Source organism: Ornithodoros turicata, chromosome 2, assembly GCF_037126465.1.
Source record: "Ornithodoros turicata isolate Travis chromosome 2, ASM3712646v1, whole genome shotgun sequence".
In the NCBI taxonomy this organism is placed as follows: Eukaryota; Metazoa; Arthropoda; class Arachnida; order Ixodida; family Argasidae; genus Ornithodoros; species Ornithodoros turicata.
Window position 1 is genome coordinate 90,108,819 of NC_088202.1, and position 17,864 is coordinate 90,126,682.

The window sequence follows — 17,864 nt, forward strand, 5'->3', positions numbered from 1 at the left end:
CGAGACACCCTCAGAATCACTTGAAGGCGCGGACATCATTTCGTGGTTTCACTTCTTGTCTCCAACAATAACATGTTTGTGGGTGCTTGTGGCGCGTGTGCATAACCTCATCAGTGGTGCGCGTGCGTAAACCACGCCTCCGCGCGCCTCCTGCGCGCCGACAGCAAAGGCAAAGGGAAAGGGAAAAAAACAGAAAAAAAAGGAAAGCCGAGGCGAATATGTACGAAAAATTGAACCATACCTGCGAAAAACGGTCCGAATTTTCGGACGTCAAAATACATTGGCTCAATGGGGCATCTGATAAAGCCACAACTTTTGTCCTAAATATTGTAAAGTCAGAATTTTTGGAGTCCGAAACATCGGTTGGCGACGTACTAGAAAAAACCAAGGGGCAGACAACGAAGGTATAGGAAGTAAGAAAAAGGATTCACATGTGGAAAGTTCAGGGACACGTCAACGTTGCGGCGGAGGCTCCGCCTTCGTCAGGACTGAAGAATCACAAAAATTGTCATGGTCTAGGGGACGAAACAGTTTTATTCCCACAACTCATATTTACAACAAATATTGAACGGACAACGTAAGGCCATGATGCCCTGCTTCACCATTGCGTTGTCTCTCTCGATGGTCTGACCGGCCAGCCTGTACGGCACAGGGTGCCTGTCGGCGATACCCCAGCGATGCATCATTTGTTTCCAGATTTTGCTTACAAACGTCTTGCCGTTGTCGCTGGAAATGCTGTTGGGGACACCGTGTCTGCAGAATACCTCGACGAGCTTCTCCACAATGGCTGGTGACGTCTGGGAACGAAGCGGGAACAACTCTACGAACTTGGTGAATTTATCCAACACCACTAGGATGTACTTGTGGCGACGTGATGTTGTCGGCAGGGGGCCAATTATTTCCACGCTGAGCTCGGCCATGGGGCTGTGGCCCAGCTGCTGGACATCATTCCCACGGGTTTTCGGAGACGGGGTTTAATTCTCTGACAGGTCTGGCAGGCCCGGACGTAGCGAGATATATCAGCCCTCATGCTCAGCCAGAAATGATTATTGTGGATACGTTTGAAGGTCTTGTAAAGCCCATTGTGTCCACCCAGGGGATGATCATGTCCCAACTGTAACACCTCGATTTGTAGATGCAGGGGGACCCACACTACTCGGCTGTTGCCACTGATGTGCCACAGTACTCCATGTGTATCGACCTCGGTGTCCTCTGCTACGTCTTTGACCTTCTTGGCTTCGTTACAGTCTGCAGGAAAGCCTTCTTTAGTGATGAAGTTATGGATGTTCCTAAGCGGAGGGTCCTTCAACTGTTCTGCTGACAGGGCTTGTGGGTCAGTGAAGGTAGAAATAACAGTATCTTGTACAGTTATAGCTTCTTCAAACTCTATGGAGTTCTCTGGTTCTACTAACTCTATGGGAAACAAATCCTCTGCAACTGACTGCACTGCTTGAAAACTAGACCCTAGGTAGGCTAGACACTAGGACCCACCGTCGTGCTCTGCTCAAAGTTTGTTCAGTGCGGGAGGCGTGGTTGCAGTGTACCTCAAATTGTGTGAGCTCTACATACGGGCAAAATCTGTCAAGAGCCCATACCACTGCGAGACACTTCCACTCTTTCACTGTATAGTTCCTCTCAGCCTCTGTTAACTCCCTGCTGATGAAGGATACAGGCAGTAGGACGCCTTCATGCTCTTGCAGGAGAACTGCTGCAGTGCCCTCTCCGCTAGCATGTGTCTCGACCACAAAGGGACGGTTGAGGTCCGGTAGGCTTAGGACCGCTCCCTCTGACACATGGAACTTTAGGGCACTGAAAGCTGCTTCCTGGTCTTGTCCCCAGTTCCACGCAGTATCCCTCCGTAACAGCGAGGTCAAAGGCTTGGCAATGTCTGAGTAGCTGGGGATAAAGTTACGGTAATAGCCGGTTAAGCCGAGGAATGCCTGCAGATCTTCGGTATTTTTCGGGTGAGGGTAGTTGCGCACTGCTTGCACCTTCTCTGGATCAGGGCGGCACTCGCTGGGTGATATTATGTGACCTAGAAACTTCAGGTTACGTCTGCACAACTGAACATTGTCGGGGTTTATTGTGAGGTCTGCTGCTTGTATCCCTTGTAAGACTTCCCTCATGTGCTGAATGTGTTCCTCCAAAGATTCCCAGTAGATGAGCACATCATCTAGGAATGCCACGCATGTCTTGTGCTTAATGTCATGCAGGACCTCATCCATAAGCATCTGGAATGTAGCAGGTGCTCCGGCCAATCCAAAGGGCATGCGTTTAAATTGAAAGGTGCCCTGAGGACACAGGAATGCTGTCTTGGGAATGTCCTCAGCTGAACCGGTATCTGGAGAAAGCCTCGAGACAGATCCAGGCTCGTGAAATATTGAGCTGTTCCTAGCTGTGCAAATACCGAATCTGTCCTCGGCAGTGGGTACACTGGAACCTGGGGCTTTGCATTTAAAGCTCGGTAGTCAATTGCCAGCCGATATCCTCCTGATTTATTGGGAACAACCACTGGTGCGCTTGCCCAAGGGCTGGCACTTATCTCAATCAAGTCCTCGTCCAACATCTCTTGGATGCACATGTCTATAATGTCCCTCTTTCTCGAGTTAACCAGGCGGAGCTTGCAACGTACCGGTGTATTGTCTGAGGTGACGATCTTGTGTTCCACGAGGGCTGTACGCCCCGGCCTTATGGAGAAAACATCCTGGAACTCGGACTCCAAGAGGGCTAGGATACGTTCGTCGACAACTCCACCATCAGTCGCTGTGCCCTTGCTCATGATCTGTTCCACTGCTTGCTCTTGGAAAAGGGTGTCAAGGGCATATACATCCTCAGATGGTAATGGTTGGTGGCGCTGATGGCTGTTCCCTGGAGCACGCACAAACTTTATGACCTCTTGAGGGTCGGTACCCAACGTCCATCCCCCTTGTCCCATGTGGACAGAAGTGTCTGATGCCACGAGGAAGTCTCTCCCCAACACCACGTCCCTGCACAACCCAGGCATATGCAAGAAACGCTGATTGCGACAACCACCTGCCCAGCGAATCCTGCACCTGATAGATTGTGCTGTAGTTGTCCACCCAGTTGCTAGACGAAGTGTCTGGGGCTCCTCACGGGGGCTTGCTCCTGATGCCTGCGCTGGAGCCATCGCTCCATCACCAAAGAGGCTGATACGGGAACCGGTATCCAAAAGAGCTTGAAATACCTGTTCCCCTATTGTAACGTCCAATAAGGCCTCCTTGCGTCCGGCAGTAGCTGCTACCTGTAGCGTTGCAGCGTAGGTGTTGGCCGGCTTAACATCTACACCTGAGTGTTTTCCGGGCATTGGGCTTGTACATGGCCTGCCCGGTTGCATCCATAGCACCGAGTCTGTCTCCTGGGAGGCCTTGTGGCACAGAATCTTGCAATATTCCCGGTACCACCACAACGAAGACACTGTTGACCCTGTCTGGTTTGCGTGCCTGAGCCTTGGGTGTTGTTGTTGCCCATGGCAATTGGAGGTCGGTTTTGAGGTGCTTCAGCATTCGCGAAACTTCCTTACTGTTGAGTGTAGTTCCCTCCCATTCCTCGAGAAGCTACTGGTGGAGCGCATCCTGTATGTAGGGGAGGTTGAACAGATGATGGAAGCAAGGGCCATGGGTATGCCTGGGCTCCTCCTGATGCCACATCACCGATGACGTTACAGGGGGAACTCGTTCTGGTTCGCTGGTCAGTGGGGGTGAGCGCCCTGTCCCTTTGCCGCCGTAAACCAGTTTTGCCAGTTCTCCCGGAGAATTAGGGATAGAAGGAGGGGCCGAATCATGACCGAGTGAGGAGCAAGGCTTTTTCTGAACCCCGAACAGCCGAGTAACAGACAACAGCGCAGTAGCAGCCGAAATTTCTCTGGACCAATCAGCGAGCGTACCCCCTGTAGCGTCAGCGCGAGGTCCCAGGCAGATCACGGGCTGGTACTGCTCTCCACCGCCGTTGCACACGGTCGCTTTTTGCGGCATACTTTAAATTCGATTTCTGCGATAATTATGACTTTGGTGTGAATTACTTCTCATGGGGTGTCTTACTGGCCTACTTAACAGTTAGTTTTATAGGAAAAAAACAGGGTGTTAAAAATGACTTCTGTGCTACTTTAAGTGGCCGACATGAATGCTGATATTTTTTGGGAGAGATAAATGGACGGGTTACTGATGCAGTTATTTCCTCCTTTCTTGATCTCATATGCCTCTCGAAAGAGAAGGCTACCTTGTTTTTTACACCTGAACAACTTTGTTTTATGGAATTCTGCCTGACATCCTAAGCATGTCATTAAGTGGTCCCTGAACGTACTACAGTCAAACCTCGTTACAACGAAACGTGATATAACGAAATTCGCGATAGAGCGAAATAAATTGGATTCCCCGGCAGAGGGCCATAGAGATCAATGTATTTTAACTCCCGCTGCAACGAAAAATCTTTTTAGCCGCGCTTGATAAAGCGAAAGAACGAGATAAGGTTTATGACCCCAAGGCCGACTTTAGGGACACGAAAACAAACGGCTCAAGCAGCGACCTGTTCCCGCGGCGAAGGATGGCACGTGCGATTAGGGTCGGGAGGAATCTGGTGCTTACAAAAGGAAGTTTGAGTCATTGGAAGGTTTGGGATTTTCCTTCTGAGGCTTCTCCTTTTTGCACTGGTTTTGAACTGTCCGGTTGCAACCAAGTGAAGGACAAAGGTAACAGCAAAGAGCATGTGACGCAAGGCGCCATCTTGTGTGCGTGGGAAACGCTTCGTTCGCATGGCGGTGTATGTGACGAAATCAGCCTAGATGATTTTCTTGACGGGGACAAACATATCATAGCAACGGAGAGCCTTACGGAAGACGCACTGCCATAGATGTACCGTGTTTGCACGATTGTAACGCACAGGTGAATTTAAGCACCAACCGCATGAGGCGTTTTGCGAGTGGCAGAGTGTCGCGCTTTGCTCAGCGACAAATGACTCTGGCAAAAAATGCTCGAAGCTCACCACGTGGAGTGTTTCTACAACGGCGGATGGACGACGTCTCATGCGAACGTTTCCGTAATCTCTCAGGGAAAGAAACTCTACGTAACTTGATAAACACTTTTATTACAAGTGAAGAGTCTCAAACACAGGTGCTTTTGAGTGACAACGCGCTATAACGAACATGATACTGCAGCAGTGCGCACTCACAAAGCCACATTTGTTGTGAATCCTGGTCCCGCTATTCACAAGGTACCCCCGCTTCGTGTATTTAGACGGAGCGAACTCAGCATTCAGGTTGACATCTTCATCAAGCTGTTGCACACTTCTCTTTGTGTTTTGTATGTTGGACGCTCACACAAGAATTGTGTTCTTAACATCGGCAACAAACATCTGTTCTTCTGCCGAACACCGTGGCCGAACAGCAGTCTGAGCGATTCCGCGTGCCGCCATCTATGGGGCACCCGAAAACTGCCGTGACAGGATGGACTTATTCCGAGGCTAATCCCTGATTGGCCACTTGCGCGTGTCGTCCCTGCCTCTTCCGTCGCCCAACCCTGAATTATCTATTCGCCTCGGACTTCGAGGGGAACGTCACGTTTCTATTGTTCGACGACGCTCTGGCTGCCGCTCGTCAGGACACTGGATAAATGCTGGAGAAACTTCGCCTCATGTGGTTGGCGCTTTAGCAAGAAAAATCACCAAAAAAAGTTAGATGCTGATTCTACCGTGCGGGTATGAAACAGGAGACCAAACACGTTTTTATGACTAGAAACATACAACACACTCTTCATTCGACTTCAGTGTCCGAAAGTTCCTTGTCGCTATCAACTGACCACAGGTAATCATCCTCGCTGCCGTCCAGGGAGTTCAAAATTCCGCACTTTTTGAATGAACAGACCACCATCGACTGTGGGAGAGCTTTCCAGGCCCCATGCACCCAGTCGATAAGTTCACCAAGTGTTGCCCTCTTCAGACATCCCGCAGGCATCAGTGAAAGCAATCAGTGAATGTTCGTCGAAAACAAGCCAGTCGTTGTAGGCAGCACACACATGGTCCTTCATTGGCTTGTTCAAGCACACATCGAGCGGCTGCAGCTGCGAGGTCATCCCTCCTGATAGAATCACCTTCCGCTTGAACGACGCTTTATAATGCCGTCTTCGCTGCATTGCGCAAACAAGTCATAAACTGGCAATGCCACGTGCGAAAATCCGTCACACATGACAGGGCGTCCGTAAAAAACACATGGAGTGGGCCACGTGACTCGTGATGTCAATGCCAGTGCGATCGGCCGCCTCATACCAAGTTTTTGTGTTTTTCTCACAACACGCCTCCAATTGTAACGCGCATGCAATTTTGAGCACCAATTTCCCCGGAAAAAAGTGTGCGTTACAATCGTGCAAATACGGTACTTAGAAGGTTTGTGGGATCACAACACGATATGGAGAAAGCTGCGAAAGCTTTGGTGGCGTACGAACAATGCGTGACACCGCATCTTCTAGGCATGACTCAGACGCAAATAACTGGCTATTTCACGCAAGAATAAAATGCTGTAGGTGCCCTTTTGTGTTGTATTTGTAGTTTTTGTCATGTTTCACGAAAAACTCTTCCGCATCGTAGCGGGAGTTATCGACGCTTATGTACAGCGCGCACCCTCGCGAAGGTCGCGATTCATGACCTTCAATTCAATACAAGAAATTGCGGTCCCCGTGAGTTTCGTTATATCGAGGTTCGACTCTATATATATTAGAGGTGTTAGCTGAATGTTCTTTTAATCGAGTGTTAACGCACCTTGATGATTGCCCGATATATACCTTACCACATTTTATTTTATTACCACATCAAATTCTTTGGTTGGTAGTTCAGTGCTGTGTCATGGTCTTTTTTGTGTATCGTCCTTGTCCTTCCCTGCACTGAGGGTGTTATCCTTTTAACTGTAGGTAGATAACATGCTCTGCCTTTTTGGGACACTTTTTACAATGTATAACGTGTGTGTAATACACTGGAAAATATGGTACATACTTCAGTGTGTGGGAGCCTATTCCCACTCTCGGGGGCAAAGCCCGTTCCTTCGACTCCCGTGGAAAGCGAGGCACAAATGCAGCTACAAGGTATACTCAACAACCACTGTTTTAATGACTTACATCGTACAGCGTCTTTTCTTCTCCGCTTCCACGTCCACACTGACTACACAAACCCCTCGTCGTTCTCCTTTTACCCCCAAGTCTCTCACTTCCTCGTCGTCCCGCAACGTCCAAACTTCTTCCTCTACTTCGCCCCACACTTCCCCCACCGCAAAACGTCGAACCCAGTTTGACAACCGAAAACTTTAGAATGTTTAGAGGTCGTCGTCATCGAACTCCAGGACCACGTCGTCCCCAGGGTTCGGTGGGGAGGAAGGCCTTAAGAGGTCGGGCCTGTGCCTCCTCAATGTCTCTAGCGCTGAGGCCACGTCCCTGCTGTTGGACTGTTGCCTAGCTCGGTGAAGCGGTCCTTGTCGATGTGTTCGACGGTGCAGCTCAGGGACTTGACACAGAGGACACAGAAGTCTCTTTTCCTCCGCAGTCAGCGGAATCGGGGGGTCATTGAGGTGTCGGTCTGTCAACAACAGACCTCTGAAAGGTTGAGGCACTTTCGCCGGGTCGTCGGTGCGAAGCGGGCGCGGTTGAGAGGTCCAGCGAGAGCGGGAGGCCCATGATACCGGTCTGCCTCCCGCTACGACGGTCCATGTAGCCACTGACCGGTGAGTTGGTGGCTCGGATCGGCTCGGTACCTGAGGCCGGGCGGTAGATGAACTAGATCCTGGAGAGCGTCCAGGCCCGCGACTACGCTTTCTTTGGGGAGGCATGGCCGCTGCGAGAAGGAATAGGGGATGACGGTGAGAAAGCAATTTCCGACCGCGAGAACCTGAAAAGGCTCTCCCCCAGAAGGTTATAGTTGAAGACTGTGAAACAGAAATCACACTAAGAAAGACCAAGTATTCAAGAGCACTAGGATTTAGCGACTAGGATAGCGGCAGCTACATGCGCCGCCTGCGGGGACGCAAACTGTAGCGCCTGGAAGGTCCGGGAACAGGATCCTGGTCCAGGTCTAGAGGAGGAAGCTGACCGTCTGCTTCTTCACTCTCGGGGTCTCGGAGGTGGTAAGTCTTCAGGTCCGAGATATGTACTGGCCCCGTTTCTTCGCCCGTGTCACAACGACGAAGCCTGTAAGTGAGGCCGGAGGAGCACGCACTTACCTCGAAGGGGCCATCCCACCTATCTGCGAGCGAAGCTGCAAAGCCACGTGACGCATCACTAAGCGGGTGAGTCCGTCGAAGGACAAGATCACCGACGCTGTAGGTGAGATTCCGTCGTCCACGGTTGTACTGGCGAGCCTGGTCCAACCTTGCGACGTCCAAGTTCTCCCGAGCCGTCCGAGCTGCGACGTCCAGTCGGCTCTGGAGGTCCTCAGCGTACCTTGAATAAGGAGGCTGGGTACTGCCATCCCAGAGGCCCAGGGCATTCTCTACTGGAAAAGGAGCCTCTCGTCCCAAGTTCAGGAACGCCGGGGTGAAGCCTGTAGATCTGTTGACCGTCGTCCGTGTAGCGAACGCCAGCTCAGTCAGGCGAAGATCCCAATCACGGTGGTGCTGACTAGTAAAAGCAACCAACATCATCTTCAGGTTCCGATTAACACGTTCGGTAATATTAGCCTGAGGGTGATACGGGGAAGTCTTCTTGTGCTGAATGCCTAAGACAGCGCAAGAATCTGAGAACACCTTACTTGTAAAGTAGGTTGCGTTGTCAGTGATCAGCTGAGCGGGAAACCCGAACCGGCAAAAGGTGTCGAGTAGTCGTTCCCATACTCTTTGGGAAGTCGGCGTCCTGAGAGGAAACAGCTCAATCCACTTTGTGAAATGATCAGTAACCACAAACAGGTACTGGTTACCTCTAGGACTACGAGGAAAAGGTCCCATCACATCACAAGCAACTATCTGCCAGGGCCTATTGCTCTGAACCGGCTGTAAGCGCCCGGGGGGTAAACCACCACGAGGTTTTGCTCTCTGGCATATCGGACAAGTACGAACATACTTAGTTACGTCCTGCCTCATTCCTGGCCATGTCGCAACACGACATAACTTTTCATAAGTTTTCCTGCCACTGCTGTGACCTGCCAAGGCCGAGTCATGAAAGTAACGTATGAAAGACTTACGCAGCTTCCGTGGCACTACGACTCTGAATGGGGATGTACCGCCATCGTCATCCGCCTCGGGTATGTACCTGAACAGGATGCCATCCTCGCCCAGCAGATAGGAGTCGTGCCGTCCGTCAGACGTTCCGGTGTCTGCCGAGACCTGCTCAGCTAACCATTGAGACACCCGCTGACAAAGGCCGTCCGCTCTCTGAGCGTGTAGGAGCTGCTCTCTGCTCACGACCGTCCATAGAGGATACACAGATGTTGTGGTCTGTGCATAATAGGGTCGTGATTGAAGCACTGCCATTCATGTCATTGCAAATGATGGCTCCCGCCAAAGTTCCCTTCAGAAACACTTGTTAGTACCGTAATTTCACGCATATAAGCCACACCGTAGATAAGCCGCAGTACCCGTTTTTAGGAACGTTTTGAAAATTTTGGGGCAGATAAGCCGCGGGCAATACAACGCCACTGATTGTGCGACAAAGGAGACCATAGAGAAGGTCATAAACCCCGTGGTCCATACTCTGGGGTCGGCATGGTCTGCAACAAAGGAGGTCAGTTCTAGTGTTATACCAAGATCGGATTGTGCCCTTGTTGTGTGTTTTTCATGGATCGACAGGGTCAGTGGCCTTCCAGATGACATGAATCACTGTCACCGCTTTTGTTAAAGTTGCTTGGGGGAAGGCACCAGGAAGGACAGTCTACTCGAATATGGACGCGCCCCTGTTACGCATTGTTTATGCATTGGTAGGGCGGTGCTGTTCAGAGACAGTGTCGGTCTTTTCGTTAAAACTGGCGTATGGGGAAAATACCAGGAAAAAATAGTCATGAGATAAGCCGCAGAGCGCCCGTGAGATAAAAAATCGCGCATAAGCCGCGGGTAATACGCGTAAAATTACGGTACTATAAAGTATGTCACCTCTCTTCACATTCCTTTCACAGGGAAATATGAAATGACAGAGTGACAGTGGATCACCATGCCAGTCAGTGTATCAGTTCAGGACACGACACATCCCATGACCAGAATGAGACTCAGTTTATTCCAGGCAGGCTGGTTAAATAGTACAAGGGGGCGCTCCTGTGGCGGAGGTTGCCAACAGCAAGTACACATCTGATACAGTCAGTATCAGTATCATTTCTAAGCAGGGTCGGATCCAGGATTTTTCTGAGAGGGGGGTCCAGCCTTGGCAAGCATGGTAGATACACGATCTTGGTCAAATAAACACTATGTGAAGACAGTGTGTTTCCAGAACGTGTGTTTCCCGCGAAAATACAGGGAATTCTGCATGTGTTGTGGAATCTGAGGTTTGGTACAGAGTTTCGCAGAACAATGCCTCTTTGCAGATGACTGCAGTTTCGGGACCTGACATGGTCGGTCTGTAAAGGGCACGTTGCCGAACTGAGAGAAAACCTAATGTGCTTCCTCCATGCGTCTCGCAATGACAACATTGGTTGATCTAGCACCGCGTTTCTACCACTTTCATTTTGTTCCCATCCATGACATCCCGATGTGCGTGTTTCTCACATCGGGCAGAATGGCTAAATGTTCCCACTTGGATAACGAGGATGAGAGGCAGCAAGTTTGTCAATATGTCAATAAAGAATTCTATGAAGATGGGTGATTAGTCTTCTCCCATTACTGTGCAAAACAATTGATCACCAGTGCAAGTCTACTATAGAATACCATGTCAGGAGCAGTAGCCATTGAACACTGAACACTGAAAAGGCGAAAGGGGAGTCTATGGCGTCCGGATCGGAACAGCAAAAGCAGCACTTCTGCATCGCACAAAGTAATAGATTTTTTCTGCATACACCTGTTCTGTCAACCTAGGTGTGAAACAATTTGCAGCAGAAAATTGCAGAATCTCAGGGTCCCTACCGCCGAATCCAAGGTTTCCCACCACAGAAAAACCAGAGGAAAAAACATGCATGTCACACACACAAGACAGTTAGACTCGTGTCACACTTGTTACACATGTGGGTGAGTAGTGGTGTCTCGTTACTGACTTGCAATGTCTATTTCTGCTGGTTAAACAGTCTTAACATTTTTGTTATCTTCAGAACCCTGCAAGCATAGAAGAAGAACCTCCCCCTGCTTACAAAGAAGCTGTCGCACATCAGGGTACAGTTCTCCTTACAGAGACCAAGGTATGATCATCAGTAGCCAGCGTCTTCCAGCTAAGGGAACCATCGAGTCTTCCTACTGTTCTACACTTCCATCTTGCCTTATCACCTGGAGCCCAATGTTGAACTTCTCGATATCCTGAAACTTTGCAGGCATTTGTCACATGCTGCCTGTGGCTCATGATATGGTAATATGCTTCACGATATCGAGCGACGTGCGTAACTTGCGTTATATACCACACACATGTTACAAGAGGGCAGCACCTAGCTACATATGGTGCTGTAATTTCTAAAGAGGAGGTCCTTGGTACCTCTACAGTGTCTTTTCTCTGGAAGGTAATGCATTTGTGTGTCACATAGGGCACATAGTAAATAAGGCATAGCATTCACAGCATAAACCATGACATTTGTGTGACACCCAACTTACCAAGTTAGACACAACATGGAAGCAGTGCCATACAGGCCATGTATGGGCATGAGCACCCTTGTGTAGCTCCTAGGGGACACCCTCAAGGACCCTTCTAATGAGGTTACATTTGTTCGTGCATTTATATCGACCAACTGCGATCTCCTAAGCTCTGAAGCACAGGGTGTTGGAACACATTTAGGATAATGGTCCAGATTGAAGATGGACCAAAATGCAACACAATTGCCACACTTTCCTGTGTAGTTGCATTGTGAATGAAATGCGTGTTTAGGGGTTTTAGTTGGGGGGGACAGGTTGTGCAGATGTCTTCCTCCTTGTACAGCAACACGATACACCAGCTTGTACCAGCGTGTACAGCGACACGATAGAAGCCATCTCACACTTTTTATATTTCAGTTTAGGAATCCCAAAATTATTATTGACATTAGAATGATTGACAGAGCAGAAGACACAGAGATATTTCAGCTGTTTATAAAATGCCTCGTATGTTTTACATTTTGCTACAAGCTTCCAAACGTATTACACTGCTGCTAATACTTGAGAAAAAGTTGGATTATTGATCACAGATTAGCTTGGATAAATGCTTGGAGAACAGGTTGCGAGAAATGAATTGATGATCTTGTTGGGGGTTCCCAATATCCTTGGAAAAGGACTGCCTGGTACATTGCCGCAGGACGCAACCCCCCTACGAGTGTTTCTTGCGGAGATGCTACACGCAGCCAATATGTGGCAATGTTCAGTAGCCAATGTTTGATACACCAGCACATCATCAACCTCGTACTAACTAGCTTCCCATCCGTGATAACGGTACGATTCATTTTCATCAGATTGTGACAATTTTTTACGACGATTTTGGCGATTCATCAGAATTTGACAGCAATAGGAAGCACTACTTTTCTGATGACAACCAGTAACTGAATCTCAAGCTTAAAGGGGCACTAAAATGCAAAAACTACTTGCTCTCAAATGAAAGTCTGTGTTTCAATTCGTACAGTTCAAACAAAATTAGTTCATACAATGCTACAATTTAGAAGAAAAACACAATGAAAACAGAGCCGTCTTTGGCGGCAGCGAATGGGACCCGCAGGTGGCAAAGATTGGCGGCATCCAATGAGACAGCAGGAGAATCGCGCGCATACCTATCGTGGGCCGGTGGATTTGGAACGGGTCCGATCGTAGTGTTCCGTATATGCGCGGTGTGATGTGCACTGCTGCATTTTTCAATACCGATTCACTGAATTGTAGCCCACAGCAGTTCTCGCGAATGTCCCACTGACAACATTTACTTCATGTCCTTCGGACAGCGACGCCAGTCGGCTTCGCAACGCGTACTATGTTTTCCACCGAGACTGCTGCATGGCGTGGCACGCGCAGCATGGACTAAAAACACCGATACAGGAGCTGAAGCTTCATTCACTGCTTAGTGCCGAAGCAAGAAAGATACCGGTATAATTTTGATTGTAGCTGGCGTAACGGAATTAAAGCTTTGAATTATGATAACTACGAAATTAACATAGTGCGTAACGTAATTTGAAGTAAACTTGTTTTTGCATTTTAGTGCGCCTTTAAGTGTAAGTGCACTGATGTGCACTGCTTCATGTACCCCAGACACACTTTTATTGAATGGTCCATCAACCATAGAACTGAGCATAGATTCAAGCCCTTATCGGACAGTAAGGCCCTCTAAAATTTTTGCTGTTTAGTGTAATTCATTTGATTCAAAAATCCTCTTGATTAAGAGATTTTACAAGAATTGGCATCATTTCATGTAGATGAGTTCTACTATAGATCATTTTATGGAAATGCACACAGCAGCAATTTTGTTTTGGAAGAAGTGGGTTAAATATCTAGGCCAAAGGCAAGCAGTGAACTTTTTTTCTTTTTGCGTGACTTTTTCTACTTTGTGATTTTTTTTAAAACCATTGTCATGAGCTTCGCTTTCATTGTATGCGTAATGCTCAAAAATGGGATGTGCCAAATGAAGATACGACGTAAACAACGAGAAATGGAGATGCTGCGTGAAAGTATGAGTAGCTGTCAGTAACTATTTGATAGTGTCGTGAAATTAGAAGTAACTTCCCTGTGTGAATCAAATGTGATGGAAATACTTTTGGGACCTCCACGGCATGAGCACTGTGCATGCACCATATCACAAAGATTAAAAGGGCTGTAAAGTGAAATCCGATCAGTTTTTGTGTCCCACCACGTAGCAGTGGCCTTTGTGCATAAGCTCCCAATTCTGTACATTTTTCATACTAATTCCCAAAATTCATACTATTTTGCCGGCTCAGTGCCAGCAGATGTCCGCTGAGAGTAGCACAGTAGCATTTTTTGGGCAAGTGCCACATGGCAGTAAATTAAGGAGTCACAGTTGAAGTAGATTACTAATTTATTCCACTTCCAGAAATAACTACAATTCTAGAGCAATTTAATTTAAATTGTTTGAACATGCAGGAACGTATGTGCCCCGCTTACCTTTCTCTCTCTCTGTCGTCTTCTCCAGAATCACATTGTTTGTATCTGGTGTGATTAGCATGACCAGAAAGTGAAAGCCACCTTTCTGTTGCTGCTGTGTGCAAAAACTTCCAATTTCAGCTGGTTAGCGTGAATGCCTGGCATTTGGCAACCATGCATGTTTGACGATGGATGTTTTGTATCACAAAATTCAAATGGACAGTGTGTTAGAACGAAAGAGGTTCGAGCACTGTTGGGTGCATTCTGAATAGATGGCCCATTGAGTCAGATCAGTGTTGCTAGATGGGGGTGTCCACAAAACCCACCTTGTGACACAGTTTCTGAAATTTGATTGCTAAAAGACTACCCAGTGTATTACAGCACTATTATGTAGCATCTGAAGCGTTGAAGCTACAAGCTTTCAGAATAATGTACTGTTTCTATGCATTAACTTTTTGGTCCTTGTAATAAATCTGTTCTGTTGAGGACAGCCGTCTTGCTGCATTCAGAAAGTGAATGCAGGTTGCAGTATTCTAGTCACTCAGCACATCATGTTATGATGACTCGAATTCTATATCTTCTACCATAGCCCACTGTGACGTGGCTTTTATAGGAGAACTAGACTCACATTAGCAATAAACCAATATGTAATGTATATTGCTGTGGACCATATTGACATAGTTGTATTTTATTTGTAAATACCGTGTACACTCCATGTTCTATTTAGGTTGATACTTGCAATGTTCTAGTTTCGCTGTTCAAAGGATAGACATGTTTTTTGCCTAGTGGATTTTGACTATGTGGCACAAGTGTCGACTGCTGTAAGGACAGAGACAGCGTCTGCCTGTGTGTTGCTGCCCAGTCAAATTTGAATCTGTAGACATCAGCCATTTGGAATGTTGTAGCTTTGACATGCAAGTGCATACCAAAGTTTTAGAACAGTTATTAACTTTCTCTTAATGTGTGTGTGTGTACTGCACCTGTGCTGCGTCAAGAGCACTATAACTGTGCATGCCACCTGGACTGCTTGCACTGTGTAAGCTTCCTGGTGATACTGTGGGCACAGTTTTTGTTGTTTCACCGATCACTAAAGCCCCTAGCTTTCTGCGAAATTTCGCGGAACTTAGGGTTTTTCGCGGAACAGGTTTTTAGTCGCCACCACTCCCTACGAAACGTGCGTGCAGGCAGCACAGGGGATTGCATTTCGATTGTGCAATGTTGTGAAACTGCGAAACTCCCGAAGCTACTCAAACTCTCTCGAACAATGTGTGTCACATAATGATTGTGAGCCAATCATACGCATAGTGCATTTCTCGCGGATGTACATGCGGCGCAACCAGCTCGGTTTCTAGGGGTACAAGTCCGCAGGGTTCTATGAAGATGAAGGGGTTCTTTTCTGCCGAGCATGCAAGAAATCGGTTGATCATCGACGAGCACATATCAAGCTTCAAATGTCGCACGAACGCAGTTCAGTTACAAAGCCGCAGAAATAGCCCCGGATTTGTAAAGTCTAGGTCGCGGAAAAACAAATTTTCGACCACGGAAACCTAGGGGCTTTACCGATCTCCTTGGAAACCTATGCCAGATCATCATGTCACGAGCATGAACAGTTTTGCTACTCAGTGACATCTTGAATGTTTGAACACGTTTATGGCATAGTATGATTGTGATGCAGGTATTTGTGCAGTAACAGGTTGAAGGTAAATGTTAGTTGTTTCCGTGCTTCCTGCTGTCGTGATGCAGCTTGGAACGGTTGAGTTTTGGAGAAAGCAGTGTTTTCCAGCTTAATCTAAACTTTTAAGTTCTGGGATGGCATCACTACATTCTATCGTGGCTAGAAAGAACAATTCTCAAACTATGGGTGACATAACTCAAATATTGCTGGCCATGGATAGAGCCCCTAGCTTTCCTCGAATCTGTGTAACTTTGTGGAGTTGGCCATGTTTCGTGGAACCTGCTGTTTCCCTCAGAATCGTGTGTTTTGACGGAATATTTGATATACATGACAGAATTCTATAAGGATTTTAATCGATCTACAACATGTTCATGGGTTAAACCTGATCAGTCGCGACTGCAATGCTTGACGCGACTGACACTGCTAGCGCTTACACGGCTGAACGGACCGCAACGCAAGAAAATTGAACAAGGGGAACGCCCAGAGAGAAATTGTCAGAGTTAAGTCTAATTTTCTTTGCGCACTGAAAAGTTATGAAATGCTAGAAAACGTGCCTTGCAGTCCAGCTGACCCTGACTGAGCCGGCTACCTTGCTTCGGAAGGCCGTACGCCAGGCAACTTGCATTGAGGGATGATGTCATGATCCACACGGAAATGGCGCCTCTCTTGCATCGGCAAAACCGAATGAGAAGTCCTTTTGTGGAGTTTGGGATTATGTAGACATTCAAGGAAGTGCAGAAACAAAAGTAAAGTTTATTTTTACCTTGTATAGTGCTGCATTCCAATTCATGCGCTATATGTACGTTCTCTACTCGCGTTAAATTACTCAGATTATTGGATGTCATTTTGCCATTTCAAGGCTGCATATCAGCACGTCCGGGGCTGTGCTTTTACATTTGATGTCCTACCACATCACAAATACATATGCAACTGATGGTATGAGTGTGGATTGAAGCTGGGCTACATTTTCTGAGCTAATCTGTGCCCAGAAAGACAAAAGCACAATTTACACATCAAGCTTGAGAGACTGGTCACACCAGGTTCTTATTCCTATGCTGCCTCCATACAAAATCAGAGTAAGTGCATTTATTGAGGAAATTAGCACAGGCATTTGAATGCTGCAAATACTGTTTTACTGAGTCAAACTAGTGCTGGGAACTAGGGAAGTGCTCTTTTAGAACTGCCACTCTGATAAGGCTTTGTTTCTACCATAGGTATATCTACCAATAGGTCCCTGCCTACTCAGAGTTTCAATTAGCAAAAATAAAAATGTGGCCATTACCCGGCTACTCCTCTTTGTTGACTTTTTCGTGGAGAGAGAATGTCCTACATGGCTGTCGGCTGAACTTGAAGGTGAAACCTGATAGCTGGACATGCTGTGTGACACTGCTTTGACAGAGGTAATCACGAAGTAGTGAACACTGTAACTAGGGAAATTGAAAGCTTGAGGATTGCACAGCCTGTTCAACTGTATTGGTAGAACAAACACCCAAAGTTTGTCATGTTGTGGACATGCATGTCATTTTTACACATCAGAGAATATATTTTTATAATGCTTACTTATCCAAGTGCTTATGCAAACATGCTGATTGTATACTCTTTACCTGCGTGGCTTTTTTACCACGAATAAATCAACTTTGTATCAAACTGAAGGTGTTTGTTACTCAACTCCAAAGAATGACTGTAGCAGCGCACAAGACAAGGACGAAGGGAAAACGGAGACATAAGATTTCGCTGCACTCGCAACTTGAGAAGTTTTAATTTCACGTGACACATGTTTATAAAGGTAATACAAATTCCTTCTCTCCACTTCTTCCTGTAGATAACATGGATAAGGAAGTGATGACAAACATTCAGTCTCTTCTGGCCCCAATAAAATAGCTGTCTGCAGCTCTTTGTATACAGTAGGCTCCTAAACTTTCTTCCTGTTTGTGTGTTTGCTTTGTGTGAAATTGTTGTACTCCCAAAGATGGGATTACATCCGCATTTTCTACAGTGCATCGCAAAATGTCCAGATGGGGTACCTAGTCC

At 47.3% G+C, this 17,864-nt stretch overlaps 2 protein-coding genes across 3 annotated transcripts in view; one reads left to right on the forward strand and one right to left on the reverse strand.

The window, feature by feature from the left end:
- LOC135385747 (uncharacterized) overlaps positions 1–17,480 on the forward strand; it is a 36,790-nt gene extending 19,310 nt beyond the window's left edge. Inside the window, exon 6 of one of the 2 annotated variants that reach the window (XM_064615237.1) lies at positions 11,215–17,480. In XM_064615237.1, the coding sequence (XP_064471307.1) occupies positions 11,215–11,307 (93 nt within the window). In that variant the 3' untranslated portion in view covers positions 11,308–17,480. Of the gene's footprint in view, positions 1–10,497; positions 11,164–11,214 lie in introns of those variants that run through there. The other variant, XM_064615238.1, reaches the window with a different exon arrangement.
- Positions 7,153–8,840, reverse strand: LOC135385741 (uncharacterized). Its single transcript, XM_064615230.1, has 2 exons — positions 8,213–8,840; positions 7,153–7,827 (listed from the first exon to the last, which is right to left on the reverse strand). The coding sequence occupies exons 1-2, from the start codon at positions 8,630–8,632 to the stop codon at positions 7,690–7,692; spliced, it is 558 nt and encodes a 185-aa protein (XP_064471300.1). The 5' UTR covers positions 8,633–8,840; the 3' UTR covers positions 7,153–7,689.
- Positions 17,481–17,864: the final 384 nt, after the last annotated feature.